Source organism: Oryx dammah, unplaced genomic scaffold (genome assembly GCF_014754425.2).
Source record: "Oryx dammah isolate SB20612 unplaced genomic scaffold, SCBI_Odam_1.1 HiC_scaffold_1, whole genome shotgun sequence".
In the NCBI taxonomy this organism is placed as follows: Eukaryota; Metazoa; Chordata; class Mammalia; order Artiodactyla; family Bovidae; genus Oryx; species Oryx dammah.
The window spans coordinates 37,663,062-37,680,889 of record NW_024070185.1 but is presented as its reverse complement, the minus strand read 5'-3'; the positions used below and the strand labels follow the sequence as shown (position 1 = coordinate 37,680,889).

The 17,828-nt window shown below is 37.9% G+C and overlaps 1 protein-coding gene across 3 annotated transcripts in view; it reads left to right on the top strand.

Moving 5' to 3' along the window:
- Positions 1-17,828, top strand: part of LOC120863524 (E3 ubiquitin-protein ligase UHRF2) — a 75,303-nt gene that overhangs the window by 35,813 nt on the left and 21,662 nt on the right. For all 3 annotated transcript variants that reach the window (XR_005721033.1, XR_005721031.1, XM_040239877.1), the window contains exons 5-6: positions 11,038-11,147; positions 12,968-13,154. Coding sequence is in view for 1 of the 3 variants with exons in the window: in XM_040239877.1 (XP_040095811.1) it covers positions 11,038-11,147; positions 12,968-13,154 (297 nt within the window). In the remaining 2 variants the exon portion in view is untranslated. The remainder of the gene's footprint in view (positions 1-11,037; positions 11,148-12,967; positions 13,155-17,828) is intronic.

The following is a 17,828-nucleotide window of genomic DNA, read 5'->3' as shown; positions in this document are numbered from 1 at the left end:
AATGTCTACCTAGCCAGCTGTCTGCTGAACTTGAAAGACTAGCAAAAATTTTCCTTTACAGTAATTTTATTTAACTTAAAAACTTAAAACCACCTTTGAAAAGGATTCAAAACAAAATATCACCCAAGATTTCATATCACTCAGATACTTCCATTGTTAATTCTTTAAGAAATACTTTTAGATGTTTCCTTCAAGTGATTCAAGTACTATGCATTGTTTCAAAGCTACCTTTTTACACTTGGATAAATGTTGTCAACACTGTTTTGTATTCAGTTCTTCTGAATAAAATGTATTTGAGAAATAGTCACTAATTTACTTTTTAAAAAAAGTCTTGCTAAAGTATTTCCAATTCTTTATCATGATGCTTAAGTAAAAACCTTGTGTATGCACTTTTGTGCATTTTCCTTTAGAATGAACTCTTAAAAGTACATTTGCTGTGTTGTGCATTGCGGATACTAGAATGACCCTGACAGTTTTCTTTTACTTAAGAGAAGCAGCCAAACTAACATACTTGTTAAGTTCTGGTTAACTGATTATGCATTGTACATATATATAAGGGATACATATATATCTAGTTTAACATTGAGGTGACAAATCTAAGATTAAGCATCTGCTTATAATGAGTAATATAATGCAGAGGTAGGTAAACTATGGCCCATTGGCTACCTGTTTTATGAGAAGAAATTTTTATTGGAACACAGCAGTGCCCATTTATGTTTTAGCTAAAACTGGCTTTTTTGTCTGTGTACTCAACAGCATTGTTGAGTGGCTGCAAAAATGAAACTTACAGAATTTTAAACTACTTACTCTCTGACCCTTCATGGGAAAAGTCTGCTGACTCCTAAGATAAAAAGATTGTGAACTTTTATTTTAGAAAACCATTTCAGAACTTTGTGCAAACACAAGTGTGATTCTGTTGTCAGGCTAAGGATGTAATAACTCAATTAACAGATTTCTAAGTAGCTTGAAATTCTGACATGGATACAAATCATGAAGGAAAGAAGAAAGCATCTACATAAATTAGTTATATAGAGATTCTTATAATGTACGTAGGTGTAGGAAGTGAAAAAAAAAGGATATATACACAGCAATACTCGTAACATTGAGCTAAAAACGCTTGCTATTTAAAACGTTTTCCTGAGTAATTCTGAGGTACAGTTGAAGAGTGGAGCACTCTGGCTTTAGGGACTAGAAATAAGATTGAGTGGAAATTATAGATAGGCAAATACTGACTCATGAGAAAATGGTGGTATTTGAAGGCTGTCCCAAAATAAAACACACTGTCCTATAAAGGCTTATGTTTGCTGTCATATAGGTTTTCACTAGACTTGTTAAGGATACAGGAGCCAAAAAAGGAGTCACTTTGGCTTGTGGATGGGAATTTTTTTTCATTGTTAGAAATCTTTTCCCTTCACTGGAAAGAGTTTGGTGCTGTTACAGACAGTGCTTCCATGATATTATACTTCTGTCCTGGTGCTTATGTGTGTTAGTTTCTGTTGGGTGAGTCTTTTCTAGAAGTAGAATCACTTGATTGTAGAGCTTGTGCATCTAACTTTAGTAGATAGAACCAAATATTTAAGTGGTTGTACCAGATTCCACTTCGACCATAGTGAGTTCAAATTGCTCTGCATTCTTAACAACACTTAATTTTGTCGGACTTGAGTTTTTGGTACTCAGGTGAGTTTCTAATAATACACTATTGTGGTGGTAATTTATGTTTCCCTGACTATTAATGAGTTTGAGAACTGTATGTTTGTTGGCTATTTGGATATCTCTTGTAAGAATCCTGTTTCAAAGCATTAAGGATCCTGTTTCAAGCATTGGTGTATGTTGTAGTTAATTAGGTAGTCTCTCATTGAATTTTTAGGAGTTCTAGTTATGGTGACTTGACCATGTCAGTTATATGTGGAGAAAATACCTACTTCAATTCTGTGGCTTATCTTTTTTTCCTATGTTTGAATAGTAGTCTTAATTTTAGGTTGTCGAATTTGTCAAAAATTTGCCCTAATGCTTATAGTTTCTGTGTCTTGATTTAAGAAACCTTCTGAGGGTTAGTCAGGGTGGGAGATGGGTGAGAGTGGTTAAAAGGTACAAACTTCCAGTTATATGATATATAAGTTCTAGGGATATAATGTATAGCATGGTGACTATAGTTAATAATGTACTGTATACTTGAAAGCTGCTTAGAGAGTAGATCTTAAAAATTTTCATCACAAGGAAAAAATCTGTAACTGTGGGGTGTTGGATGTTAACTAATCTTTTTGTGGTAATCACTTTTCTGTATATTAAGTCATTATGTTGTACACCTTCAGTTCAGTTCAGCAGCTCAGTCGTGGCCTACTCTTTATGATCCCATGGACTGCAGCACACCAGGCCTCCCTGTCCATCACCAACTCCCAGAGCCTACTCAAACTCATGTCCATTGAGTCTGTGATGAGCCATCCAACCATCTCATCTTCTGTCATCTCCTTTTCCCACCTTCAATCTTTCTCAGCATCAGGGTCTTTTCAAATGAATCAGTTCTTCGCATCAGGTGGCCAAAGTATTGGAGTTTCAGCTTCAACATCAGTCCTTCCAATGAATATTCAGGACTGATTTCCTTTAGGATGGACTGGTTGGATCTCCTTGCTGTCCAAGGGACTCTCACGTCTTCTCCAACACCACACTTCAAAAGCATCAATTCTTTGGTGCTCAGCTTTCTTCATAGTCCAACTCTCACATCTATACATGACTACTGGAAAAGCTGCATGTCTAGCTTTGACTAGACAGACCTTTGTTGGCAAAGTAATATGTCTGCTTTTTAATAAGCTGTCTAGGTTGGTCATAACTTTTCTTCTAAGAAGCAAGCATCTTTTAATTTCATGGCTGCAGTCATCATCTGCAGTGATCTTGGAGCCCCCCAAAATAAAGTCTGTTATTGTTTCCACTGTTTCCCCATCTCTTTGCCATGAAGTGATGGGACCAGATGCCATGATCTTCGTTTTCTGAATGTTGAGCTTTAAGCCAACTTTTTCACTCTCCTCTTTGACTTTCATCAAGAGGCTTTTTAGTTCCTCTTCACTTTCTGCCATAAGGGTGGTGTCATCTGCATATCTGAGGTTATTGATATTTCTCCCAGCAATCTTGATTCCAGCTTGTGTTTCATCCAGCCCAGCATTTCTCATGATGTACTCTGCATAGAAGTTAAATAAGCAGTGTGACAGTATACAGCCTTGACATACTCCTTTCCCTATTTGGAACCAGTCTGTTGTTCCATGTCCAGTTCTAACTGTTGCTTCTTGACCTGCATACAGATTTCTCAGGAGGCAGGTCAGGTGGTCTGGTATACCTTAGACTTAGACAATTGTACGTCAGTTATATCTCAGTAAAACATGGAGTGGAGTAGAGGAGAGAAACTTTGCCCTACTCATAGAATACATTCTCCATTATTACCTTATAAAAGCTTAATACCAGCTTTCTTTAGTTCTTTAACCCACTTGAAGTAGGTTTTTTGGTACAATGTGAGGTAAACATTAGACTTGCCTTAATACATGTGAATAATCATTTTTCCTGGCATCATTCATTTAAAAGGCCATTCATCCATCTGATGTATGGATGTATCTATTTTGTATCATTGGTTTGTTTTGTATATCCTTACATAAGTTTCATACTTTCATAATATGACAGAGCATTCTAGTCACCTTGGTAACACATACATAAAAACCATTAGGAATTTGAGAGGTACAGGATTAAATCTAATCTATGAGTGTGATTTCTTTGCATTTATTTAGGCCTTTAATATGATTTTGTCATGTTTTTATTAGGTTAGGCATGTGCGCTCAGTAGCGTCTGACTCTGTGATCCCAGAGACTGTAGCCACCCCCAGGTTCCTCTGTCCATGAGATTTTCTGGGCAAGAATAATCGAATAGGTTGCCATTTCCTTCTCAAGAGGATTTTCCCAACCCAGGGATTGAACCCATGTCCCTGTGTCTTCTGCATTGGTAGGTGGATTCTTTACCCCTGGTGCCACCTTGGAAGCCCTTTTTATTAGATTGGACCGTATGAAATGTTTTTATAGATTCAAAATATTTGATTATTGACAATTATATGACTCAGCCTGGTAGAATTCTCTCCAGAGGTCTGATCTTAAGTGTCTTTTATTCTTACTTAGCCTCAGGTAGCACTTGTTATAAATAAATAAATTTCATTTTCCTTTCTTACTGGTATGTAAAGAACCTTTGATTTTGGATCCATTAGCTTTACTAGAGTTATTAATTTTAATTTGCATGTAGGTTGTTTTGGGGTTTTTATGATTGTAATCATAATCTGTGAATTATGTTTGTGTTAGTCACTCAGTCGTGTCCGACTCTTTGCGATCCCACGGACTATAGCCCGCCAGGCTCCTCTGTCCATGGAGTTTCCCAGGCAAGAATATTGGAGTGATTTGCCATTCCCTTCTCCATGAATTACATTTATGTGTTCTTTTTCCTTTGATCTCTAACTTTGTCTTCATTCACCAGTTGCCACTTGCTTGTTAGAAGGAGGTGGTAAAGTAGGTATCTTATTTTTCTTTCCACCCTGATCACCAAGAAAAACTTTGTTGAACATTTTACCAATAATTATAATGTTTGACAGGTATTTTGTAGGTATGCTTTCCTGGATATGGCTTGACAGTATTTTGTGTAGGACTTTTCCATTTGAGTTAGTGAGTGAAATCTGTATATTATCTTTCCTATCCTTTACAAATTATGTTAATTTTTAAAAATAGTGTGCTGTAATATTTTTCTATTTTATGGTAGAATTTTGTGTCCTTTTCTTGAATGTTTGTTAGAACTTCTCAGTTAAGCTCTTTGGGGCTGAGTTTTCTTTGTACAAATTTTTTTTTTTCCTGTAATGATTATATAGAACTATATAAACTACCGCACAATTGCACTCATCTCACATGCTAGTAAAGTAATGCTCAAAATTCACCAAGCTAGACTTCAGCAATACGTGAACCGTGAACTCCCTGATGTTCAAGCTGGTTTTAGAAAAGGCAGAGGAACCAGAGATCAAATTGCCAACATCTGCTGGATCATGGGAAAAGCAAGAGAGTTCCAGAAAAACATCTATTTCTGCTTTATTGACTATGCCAAAGCCTTTGACTGTGTGGATCACAATAAACTGGAAAATTCTGAAAGAGATGGGAATACCAGACCACCTAACCTGCCTCTTGAGAAATCTGTATGCAGGTCAGGAAGCAACAGTTAGAACTGGACATGGAACAACAGACTGGTTCCAAATAGGAAAAGGACTATGTCAAGGCTGTATACTGTCACCCTGCTTCTTTAACTTCTATGCAGAATACATCATGAGAAACGCTGGACTGGAAGAAACACAAGCTGGAATCAAGATTGCTGGGAGAAATATCAATAACCTCAGATATGCAGATGACACCACCCTTATGGCAGAAAGTGAAGAAGAACTAAAAAGCCTCTTGATGAAAGTCAAAGAGGAGAGTGAAAAAGTTGGCTTAAAGCTCAACATTCAGAAAACGAGATCATGGCATCTGGTCCCATCACTTCATGGGAAATAGATGGGGAAACAGTAGAAACAGTGTCAGAGTTTATTTTTGGGGGCTCCAAGATCACTGCAGATGATGACTGCAGCCATGAAATTAAAAGATGCTTGCTTCTTGGAAGAAAAGTTATGACCAACCTAGATAGTATATTCAAAAGCAGAGACATTACTTTGCCGACTAAGGTCCGTCTAGTCAAGGCTATGGTTTTTCCTGTGGTCATGTATGGATGTGAGAGTTGGACTGTGAAGAAGGCTGAGTGCCGAAGAATTGATGCATTTGAACTGTGGTGTTGGAGAAGACTCTTGAGAGTCCCTTGGACTGCAAGGAGATCCAACCGGTCCATTCTGAAAGAGATCAACCCTGGGATTTCTTTGGAAGGAATGATGCTAAAGCTGAAGCTCCAGTACTTTGGCCACCTCATGAGAAGAGTTGACTCATTGGAAAAGACTCTTATGCTGGGAGGGATTGGGGGCAGGAGGAGAAGGGGACAACAGAGGATGAGATGGCTGGATGGCATCACAGACTCGATGGACGTGAGTCTGAGTGAACTCCGGGAGATGGTGATGGACAGGGAGGCCTGGCGTGCTGCAATTCATGGGGTCACAAAGAGTTGGACACGACTGAGCGACTGAACTGAACTGATAAGGTGCAAAGGAAGAAGCAAATAGAGGACATGATTTTTAATGTGCCTTGGAGATTTGATAAGGGAACTTGGGGTTAAAGTTCATTATTGTTTCTAATTTTTAAAGTGAGTACCAAAAGGCGAATATGCTTAACTATCTAATTCTAGTTAACACATTCTATTTTCACTTGTCATTTCTATTTGAGCTTTGAAGAAAATAGAAGTCTAGAGTTTAAATCCGTTTTTCAAACTTTTGTTCACTTACTCTTGTATACTTAATACTACATGAAATTATACTAGATTAGAGTTTCCTAAGTAGAATTTGAATCCTATAGCAAAAAAATTTAACCTCACTCAAAGTATGAATGTACATAGCATATTTTGCATCTTTTTAATAGGGTTTCATTTACTAAATTTTATCTATAGTAACTTATCATAACATCTTTAGTGATGATTTTATTATTGAATGTGCCATTTTTACAGATTTATAAACTTGATGTTCATATCAAGTTATAAATCAGAGTTCACTGTCTTCCAGCCGTATTGGCCTCCTTGTGTTGCTTAATCATACAGACGTGCTCCTGTTTCAGAGCGTGTGCCCTTGACCGTTTCCTCTCACTGGTCTACTCCACACCGGTATTCATTGACTGGCTTTGTCTTTCATTTTATTTCTTTATTCAAACATCACTTTGAAAGACAACTTTCTTGATCATGCTATGTAAAATCATACACACCCGGCTTGGGTTACTTAAATTCTCCTTTAGTCTAACTTAATTTCTTTATGATACTGATTATCACCTGACATTTATTATTCTCTCTTGCCCTATTTGTATTCATTTCCTATTATTGCTGTAACAAATTACCACAGACTTCAGTGGCTTCAATCGGGGAAGGCAATGGCACCCCACTCCAGTACTCTTGCCTGGAAAATCCCATGGATGGAGGAGCCTGGTAGGCTGCAGTCCATGGGATCGTGAAGAGTCGGACATGACTGAGTGAATTCACTTTCATGCACTGGAGAAGGAAATGGCAGCCCACTGCAGTGTTCTTGCCTGGAGAATCCCAGGGATGGCGGAGCCTGGTGGGCTGCCGTCTATGGGGTCGCATAGAGTCAGACATGACTGAAGCGACTTAGCAGCAGCAGCAGTGGCTTAAATAATACAACTTACTATTTTACAGTTCTGTAAGGCAGAAGACTTACAAATTTCACTGGGCTAAAAGTATCAGGAGAGTTGTGTTCCATTTTGGACACTCTGGAAAAAAAATTTTTTTTCCTTGCCTTTTTAAGATTCTAGGGATCTCCCAGTTCCTTGGCCTATGGCCTACTTCCTCCATTTTTAAAGCCAACCAAGTTGTATCTTCGACTATTCGTTTTTAGTCACATCTTCTTCAGGCTCTTTCTTTGCTCTTCTACTTTCAAGATCTCCCCATGATTACCTTTGGTCTATTTAGATAATCCTATTTAAAGGTTATTAACTTCATAATGTCTGCAAAGTCCCTTTTGCCATGTAAGGTAATATATTCATAGGTTCCTGGGCTGATAACAGATATCTTTGGGGCCTATTATTTTGCCAGTCATACCATTAGAATGTTAATGCTTTGATTTTTGTTTTTGCTGCTGTGTGTCAGACCTTGTTCTAAGAACTAGTTTAAATAGATATTCAGGAAATACAGTATTTCATAGAATCTGAAATTAACTTTTCTGTATTTTAACATCTGTGAAATTAGGGTGTATCTTAAAATTACTATTGGACTGACTAAAGTTGGGTTCTTCCAGATACTTGATTTTACTTCTGCTAGTTACCTTGGAGTGCCATCTAACTTAAAGTTAAATTTTCTATATCTAGAAATAGGACTAAAGGAGGTACATAAAGCAGAAAGTATAATATGTAATGGCTTTATGGGTAGTATGTAACAGCTTTATGGTCTGACACTATAGCCATAACTAATACATGGAAGAAATATACAAAGAAATTTTAAAGTATTTTCTATAATCCTAATTACACCTGGTGAAAATGTCTTATGTGTAACGTGGAATAAAGCAAAGAAGTACTTGTAGCATTCTCATTTAGGCATCCCTGCTGTCTTTGAGAACTAGGATTTTCTGATCGTGAAAGAAAAGAGAAGCAGATAAATAATTGCTTTGTCAAAAGCCAACTTTCCCTTCAGTCCTGAATTTGAACAGAAAGTGTTTGCATGATCTCATGAGGTATCTTGTATATGTATTAATGTGTAGGTCTCAATTTTGTAGGTTTGTCCACTAAAAAGACCTGAAAATATTTTTGCGATCAGTCCAGTTGCAATAAGCTTGTTAGTGCCTAAATTGTGGTCTTGAAATAACCATTTCCATCTAAAAGAAGGCTTCCCAGATAGCTCAGCTGGTAAAAAATCCACCTGCAATTCAGGAGACCCTGGTTCGATTCCTGGCTTGGGAAGTTCCCCTGTGAAGGGATAGGCTTATCCACTCCAGTATTCTTGGGCTTCCCTGTGGCTCAGACAGTAAAGAATCTACCTGCAATGTGGGAGAACTGGGTTCAATCCCTGGGTTGGGAAGATCCCGTGGAGGAGGACATGGCAACCCACTCCAGTATTCTTAACTGGAGAATCCCCATGGACAGAGGAGCCTGGCAGGCCCCAGTCCATGAGATCACAAAGAGTCAGACATGACTGAGAGACTTAAGCACACACATACACACACACACACACACCTAAAAAACCAGGCTTCATTGGAGATAAGAGGACAGGCTAGAGGCAGAAACGTACAAGAAGAACTAGGAACATCTTGTCTCGCAGATAACAAGAAAGCCCACAAAGACTGCTAAACTCCTGTCAGAAAGATTTGAGAATCAACTGGAAGATTCCGTTGGCTGAAGATGAGACAATTTGGCCATCAATAAGGCAAATAATAACTAAAGTGGATTGAAACACCTCAAATATGTAAACTCATAGTAATATAGAAACTGATTGGTCAACTGCATAGAATGTTTGAGAGCTATTTTTTTTTTTTTTTACTGCTAAAGAAAGTATTCCATTTGTATTTGTTATATGAGCTATACCACTGAGTTACCAAATAATTGATGTGGTCATGTTTCTCTTTATGCAATTATTTCAGCAAATAAGTGAAAAGGGAGTGAAAGAACTAGAATGTCAGCATTATCCAATCCCCAATGAATTAATCCAGAGAAGGCAATGGCACCCCACTCCAGTACTCTTGCCTGGAAAATCCCATGGACAGAGGAGCCTGGTAGGCTGCAGACCATGGGGTTGCAAAGAGTCGGAAACGACTGAGTGACTTCACTTTCACTTTTCACTTTCATGCATTGGAGAAGGAAATGGCAACCCACTCCAGTGTTCTTGCCTGGAGAATCCCAGAGACGGGGGAGCCTGGTGGGCTGCCATCTATGGGGTCACACAGAGTCAGACACGACTGAAGCGACTTAGCAGCAGCAGCAGCAGCAGTGAATTAATCTAGTCATTGAGCATCTGTGGCTGCTATCATCATAGGAAAAGACAACTAAATAATTAGGTGGTTACTGATGAAAATAGACCTGTAGATGATTTTACTCAAAAAATGAAACTATTTGAGTAAACGCTGAGAAGAAGGGTCGGCAGTTCTATTCTGTAAAGAGCCAGATAGTGAATAGTTTAACCTTTGGCCGCCAGATGGTCTCTGTCACAACTCAACTCTGCTGCTGTAGCATGAAACCAGCCATAGAGAATACATAAGTGAATAGGCATAGCTGTGTTCCAGTATACATTTTTAAAAACATGCCTTAAAGCAACGGTTTTTGACCTTTTCACCAGACCAACTACTGATTTACTGGAAACACAAATGACAGAAAAAACTGAAATGAACTTAGGGAATTCAGATATCAAAATCAAAACGAGGGGAAACTGTAGGACAAATGGTGGGGGTTCGTCAACAAGTTATAAGGGAAAAGATTGGGAATTTAGTTTTTGAAACACAGAACTATATCATATACTTAGGGAGGAAGACAGGTGAGAAGATTGAAGAAAATTAAGGTAAAGGTGACTCATGGGAGGGAGTGAAGAGGTTTTGACTTGGAGGGAGGATGTGAAGTGTTGAGGGGGTTGATAGTCCTGTCTCTTGTCTTGGTTGGTTACAAGGATATGTGCCTTTTAATTGGCTAAACTATACATCTATCTATAAATTCTCTGCATTTGTTTGCATTCTATGTTAGAAGTTTTAAAGGAAAGGTGAAATATTTGAAAAAGTCACCGAGCAAATAGTAACCCAAAAAACCAAAGGTACCCTTGTGATACAAAATGCGTTACTAGAGATAGACATTTCATAAGAACATTTAAGTATTCTTAGTCTGTATGTACCCAATAATATATCTTCAAAAATATAAAGCAAAAGTTGATAGATTAAAAGGAGAATTATATAAATCTATAGTTACAGCAAGAAACTTTGAAGAAGTATATGCAAATAGCTATAAATATGTCTGTGAAAAATATGGCTTAGTATTTGAAAGACTTTTCTTTGTAATGAGGTCATCTGTTTACTCAGAAACGTGTATGTTTATTGGAAATATGTTTAAATCTTTTGTTTTAATTGGGAGTATCATTTTACTGTATCTTTAAATTTACAAGATAGGTGTCTTCTCACCAAATGATCTAAGTCTTGATTTTTTCCCCCTAATATTAAAGTTACATTTTAACTTCAAATATTAATCACTGGACTTTTCCTACTACTGGAAACAATAATTCAGTGATTGGAATAGCTATTACCCCATTTTTAGTAGTGTTCGGTGAGTTTTCAAACTGACTTTTAATTACTATTTGCATATGGTTTATATTTTGCTGATTTGCATATGGTTTAGATTTTGCTGACCTTTCTTCTTTTTTAAACAGGGGTTCTGAAGGAAAATTAAATGACTGTCAGATAAGATTCATAAATGAAATCTTCAAGATCGAGAAACCTGGAGCCCATCCTCTTTCATTGGCAGATGGAAAGTTTTTAAGTATGGATCTTTCTTATGGGCCGAGACTGCATGTATTGTTCAGGATTGCCATTTTGACTGGCCAGGGAATGACTTTTGAGGAAGTACAAAACTAAAAACCGTACAAATTTATTTTCAAGACAACCATTTTGATATAAGATCAGTTTGGTTTAATGGATTTTTCTCAAATGATAAAATTTGTTTTCGAAGAGTATTTTCTCATCTTGGCATTTTATTGCCATTTTCTTGATGTTTCCTTTATTATAGTCTGTCCAGATAAAAAACCCACTTTGGTAATGTGGCCATTTAAGATTAATGTTTAATAAATGAGCCTTATTTTTATACTAGTAGAGTCTGAGAAGAATAATCCTGGTTGAGCCCTGAATTTCTGGGAGGTAATGAATGGTTTATGTAATCATTAGAATGTAGCCTCATCTCGTATGTAACGTAATTTCATGCAGCTAGTTGGTAACAAAGGTAGGACTAAATTCTAAGTCTTTTCCTTCATAGTTCAATTGCTATCTTTCCAAATAGGTTACAGTGTCTCATACTCTGTTAATTCTGATGTGTGTGTGTGGAGAAGAATTCACTGAGCTTTTGCCATATGTTGATGTCAGTGTCTCATATATTCTGACAAAAGAAATATTCAAGATTAAAGAGTCTTGCCTGTCCTCTTCTTAACCACAGTTGTGCAGAACTAGAGCAAAACAAGTCCTTTAACAGACTAATAACTAGACTTCCGTGTTACTGGTTTAAGCCATACTCATTTTTGAGACTGCAATGCTAATACATCTAGACTTGAATTAAGAACTTTAAGGCATTCTGTGTATGATTGCATGGTTATATTCTAGGAATAAAGGTAACTTGTTGAGTAAACTTGTTTAATGTGACTTGGCTTTCAGTAAAACACAAAAGAAAAATTGACTAGGTTTTTCTTGTGTTTTCTGTCAGTATATCCGCATATATATGTTCTTTGCCTAATGCTAATCATGTTATAGCTACAACTTTGAACTTCTGTGTAAGGAAACCATTTCAGAGCCACAGCCAGACTGCCAGTGATAACTCTCTAAACCAGAAATCTAAACATACCTTTGGCAGCATGTCATTCTAGACATCTTTCTGTATCTATATAATTCATCTTTGTGTGTTTATACAGTTCTGTATAAAAACTTTATTCTGCAGTTTCATTTTTTTAATATATTTGGCTATCTCTATATTATAGTTCTTATAAATTTAACTTGATGTTAGTGAGCATTACTATAAGACTTTTGTGTATATATGTTTATTTTATAATTTCAAGTGAATATTTTGGCAAAAAAGTATTTTGGATTTAGATGGGAGAGATTGGCAGGGGAGGGGTGGGCAATAAGTGGAACCTGTTAGTTGCCAGAATTCTGAACCAATTGATAAGTAAGGTTTAAAAAAATCAACTGTTAGTACTGTATTTACTAATAAAGAGTATGTTGGGGGCATAGCAAAACCAAAATGGATTTGCTGACTTCCAACAGGTGTACCCCTCCTAGTTTAGTCCACCTGGGGAAAGGTTTGGCTCTGCAGAACAGATGATACCTAACACTTCCATTTTGGAACAACTTTGTTCAGTTATTTCACTGGAAATTTTAATATATCTTATGATGCCCCATGAGTTAACTGTATTACCCCTATGCATCTTGATGCACATTTGGAGAATATTAAAGTCTTGCACTGAATTATTCCATATGGTTCTTTTTGTTTAAAAAAAAGAAAAGGTGTGTGTTATTTCTCATGGGTTTTTCTTTATAAGATTCATAGACATAAAAATGATTTTAAGACTGGGCTTGCTATAATTTTGTTCTTAATAGGGAAAAATGACCCTGAATGTGACTCTTGTGGTGGAGACCCAAATAAGAAATGCCGTTCTTGCTCCTGTCATGTATGTGGTGGAAAACAAGAACCCAACATGCAAGTTCTATGTGATGAATGTAACATGGCCTATCATATTTACTGCTTGAATCCTCCTCTGGATAAGGTCCCTGAAGAGGAATACTGGTATGATTATCAGGGAGTTTTTGTTGTTACTATGTAAGAATTGAATGTGCAATATGTATTTGAAACCCCAAAAGTAGATTTCTAAAGTTACAAATATGTAAGAGGTAGATTTATTGAGAGAGATACATGTCTTCTCATAGCAGAGATGCAGTCCATCTCAGAAGACGAGTGGCCTACATAATGTATACTGAAGTGCTTGAAATTGTATAACTAATGGTTATTTGGCATTGGTACCTTCATTCAGTTACTACAACAGCTTCTGAACTGATCTCTCCGTTTTTTAATCCCTCCAGTCCTTTCTCCAATATGAGTCTGTGTTCTTTCAAAAATGCAAATTTGGTCATTACTCCTTTGCTTCAGATGCTTTACATTACTGTAGAGAGCCTTGCACAGTGTTTTTCAGTTGATTTTTCCCACTGTATCTCTTACCACTTTCCTCCTTTATTTTCCCAAGTGTTCCCTAGATGGCTTCATGCAATGATGAGACTAAATACCAAGCAAATGGTTCAGAATTTGTTTTTTTATATATATATATTTTATATTCAGACCCAGCCTTACCTGAACTTTATGTTCCTGTATTCAACTGCTTGCTTGACTAGTATTACAAAATAAGTGACTCCAAGTGGAGATCTTGATTTCCACAAACATGTCCACTGAAATCCTACTCCTCACTCAATCGTAATAATAATAATCTTTTGTTTCATCCACCTGTTGAGGAAAAAGCTGAATTTGATTTCAATTCTTGCTTCTCCTTCGTCACATACTCTATATCCAATAACATTAGCAAATCTGACAGTTCTTCTCTCATTACCCAGTTCAACCACCATCTGTACCCTGAACTGTATGCGTGTGTGCATGTATGCTCAGTTGTGTCTGATTCTACGACCTCATGGACTGTAGCCTGCCAGGCTCCTTTGTCTGTGGAATTTTCCAGGCAAGAGTACTGGAGTGGGTTGCCGTTTCCTTCTCTGGGATCTTTGCAACCCAGGAATTGAACCTGAGTCTCTGGCATCGCCTGTGTTGACAGGTGGATTCTTTACCAGCTGAGTCACTAGGAACCCTATAGTAAATGCACAGCTAGTCGTCTTGCTTTCATGAGCTATCCTTCCTGCCATAGCAGCAGAATGATCTAAATCCTGAATCAGAATACTCACCTGTTTAAAACCCCTAATGTCTTCCTGTTGAATTTAGGATAAAATCTAAACCCTTGCCGTCTGTGAACCGACCTCTGCCTACTTTTAATGTTCTTCAGAACATACCATTCCTTATTATGCCTCAGGACCTTTACACTTAATGTCTCTTTGCTTGGACTCTTGATAGGTTTGGCTCTTCTAATCTCATCTGGAATGGCACTAACCCTGATTTCCTTTATCAGTTAGTTCAGTTCAGTTGCTCAGTCGTGTCCAATTCTTTGCAACCCCATGGACTGTAGCACACCAGGCCTCCCTGTCCATCACCAACTCCCGGAGTTTACTCAAACTCATGTCCATTGACTTGGTGATGCCATCCAACCATCTCATCCTCTGTCATCCCCTTCTCCTCCTGCCCTCAATCTTTCCCAGCAATGAGGGTCTTTTCGAATGAGTCAGTTCTTCGCATGAGGTGGCCAAAGTATTGGAGTTTCAGCTTCAGCATCAGTCCTTCCAGTGAATATTCAGGACTGATTTCCTTTAGAATGGACTGGTTGGATCTCCTTACAGTCCAAGGGACTGTCAAGAGTCTTTTCCAGTATCATAGTTCAAAAGCATGAGTTCTTTGGCGCTCAGCTTTCTTTATAGTCCAACTCTCATATCCATATGGAGAAGGAAATGGCAACCCACTCCAGTATTCTTGCCTAGAGAATTCCACGGACAGAAGAGCCTGGTGGGCTGCTGATCATGGGGTTGCACAGAGTTGGACACGACTGAAGCAATTTAGCATGCATCACATCCATACATGACTACTGGAAAAACCAAAGCTTTGACTAGACGGACCTTTGCTGGCAAAGTAATAATGTCTTTGCTTTTTAATAAGCTGTCTAGGTTGGTCATAACTTTCCTTACAAGGAGCAAGCATTTTTTAATTTCATGGCTGCAGTCACCATTTGCAGTGATTTTGGAGCCCCCAAAAATAAAGTAAGCCACTGTTTTCCCATCTATTTGCCATGAAGTGATGGGACCAGATGCCATGATCTTAGTTTTCTCAATGTTGAGTTTTAAGACAGCGCTTTCATTCTCCTCTTTCACTTTCATCAAGAGACTCTTTGGTTCTTCGCTTTCTGCCATAAGGGTGGTGTCATCTGCATATCTGAGGTTATTGATATTTCTCCTGGCAATCTTGATTCCAGCTTGTACTTCAGCCCAGTGTTTCTCATGATGTACTCTGCATATAAGTTAAATAAGCAGGGTGACAATACACAATCTTGATGTACTCCTTTTCCTATTTGGAACCAGTCTGTCGTTCCATGTCCAGTTCTAACTGTTGCTTCCTGACCTGCATACAGGTTTCTCAAGAGGCAGGTCAGGTGGTCTGGTATTCCCATCTCTTTCAGAATTTTCTGTGGTTTGTTGTGGTCCACACAGTCAAAGGCTTTGGCATAGTCAATAAAGCAGAAGTAGATGTTTTTCTGGAACTCTCTTGCTTTTTCCATGATCCAGCGGTTGTTGGCAATTTGATCTCTGGTTCCTCTGCCTTTTCTAAATCCATCTTGAACATCTGGAAGTTCACAGTTCACGTGCTATTGAAGCCTGGCTTGGACAATTTTGAGCAGTACTTTACTATCATCTGAGATGAGCACGATTGTGCAGTAGTTTGAGCATTCTCTGACATTGCCTTTCTTTGGGAGTGGAATGAAAACTGACCTTTTCCAGTCCTGTGGCCACTGCTGAGTTTTCCTTCCAAATTTGTTGGCGTATTGAGAGTAGCACTTTCACAGCATCATCTTTTAGGATTTGAAATAGCTCCACTGGAATTCCATCACCTCCACTAGCTTTGTTCGTAGTGATGCTTTCCTAAGGCCCACTTGACTTTGCATTCCAGGATGTCTGGCTCTAGGTGAGTGATCACACCATCGTGACTATCTGGGTCATGAAGGTCTTTTTTGTATAGTTCTTCTGTGTATTCTTGCCACCTCTTCTTAATATCTTCTGCTTCTTTTAGGTCCATACCATTTCTGTCCTTTATTGTGCCCATCTTTGCATGAAGTGTTCCCTTGGTACCTCTAGTTTTTTTGAAGAGATCTCTAGACTTTACCATTCTATTGTTTTCCTGTATTTCTTTGCATTGATCACTGAGGAAGGCTTCCTTATCTTTCCTTACTATTCTTTGGAACTCTGCATTCAAATGGGTATATCTTTCCTTACTCCTTTCCTTTTTCCTTCTCTTCTTTTAAAGCTATTTGTAAGGCCTCCTCAGACAACCATTTTGCCTTTTTGCATTTATTTTTATTGGGGCTCGTCTTGCTCCCTGTCTCCTGTACAATGTCACAAACCTCCATCCCTACTTCTTCAGGCATTCTATCAGATCTAGTCCCTTGAATCTATTTGTCACTTCCAGTATATAATAATAAGGGAGTTGATTTAGGTCGTACCTGGAATGTCTAGTGGTTTTCCCTACTTTCTTCAATTTAACTCTGAATTTGGCAATAAGGAGTTCATGGTCTGTGCCACAGTTAGTTCCCAGTCTTGTTTTTTGCTGACTGTATAGAGCTTCTCCATCACTGGCTGCAAAGAATATAACCAGTCTGATTTCGGTGTTGACCATCTGGTGATGTCCATGTGTAGTGTTCTCTTGTGTTGTTGGAAGAGGGTGTTTGCTATGACCAGTGCATTCTCTTGGCAAAACTCTATTGGCCTTTGCCCTGCTTCATTCTGTACTCCAAGGCCAAATTTTCCTTTACTCCAGGTATTTCTACCTTTATATTTCCTTTATAGCGCTTAACATTGATAACAAGCGCAAAATGATAACAAGGCAGCTTATAATGATGTATATGTTACAGTGGGCTTCCCTGTTGGCTCAATGGTAAAGAATCTGCCTGCCAGTGCAGGGGACACAGGTTTGATTCCTGGGTCAAGAAGATCCCCTGGAGAAGGGAATTGCAACCACCCTGGTATTTTGCTTGAGAAATCCCATGGGCAGAGGAACCTGGCAGGCTACAGTCATGGGATTTCAAAGTTGGACACGACTTAGGGACTAAACAACAACAAACAACCCAAGTTACAGTAGAGTGACAGCCACAAATAGGCTAAAGGATAAACAACTGTAGAGAATTAAAATTGAGCTAGAGACAAACATCCTTTAATCCAGTATACTTGTTATAATTGGCTATAGATTTTTTACTTTGAAAATAAGATATATATCAGTTGCCATGGTTCATTGTTCAGTCTAGAATCATCTATTCTTACCATTTTTGTTTTAATGGTAAAAAGTTCAAATGAATGATGTCTACTCTGAGAATCAGTGATAAGATCAGAGTTTATGGTGCCATTTGGATTGGACAGCCTTGTTGGCTTGTGTACTGAATTTGATAATAAAATATTAAGTTCTCTAAAAGAATGGCAAGCTTAATCGTGTAAATATTTTGAAAAGTTTAGTACTGAAATGCCAACTGAAACTCTAATATGCACTAAGTATTACACATTTTAAAAGTTATTCTAAACTAGAAAGGCCATTATTTGTTATTGACATTAATATGAT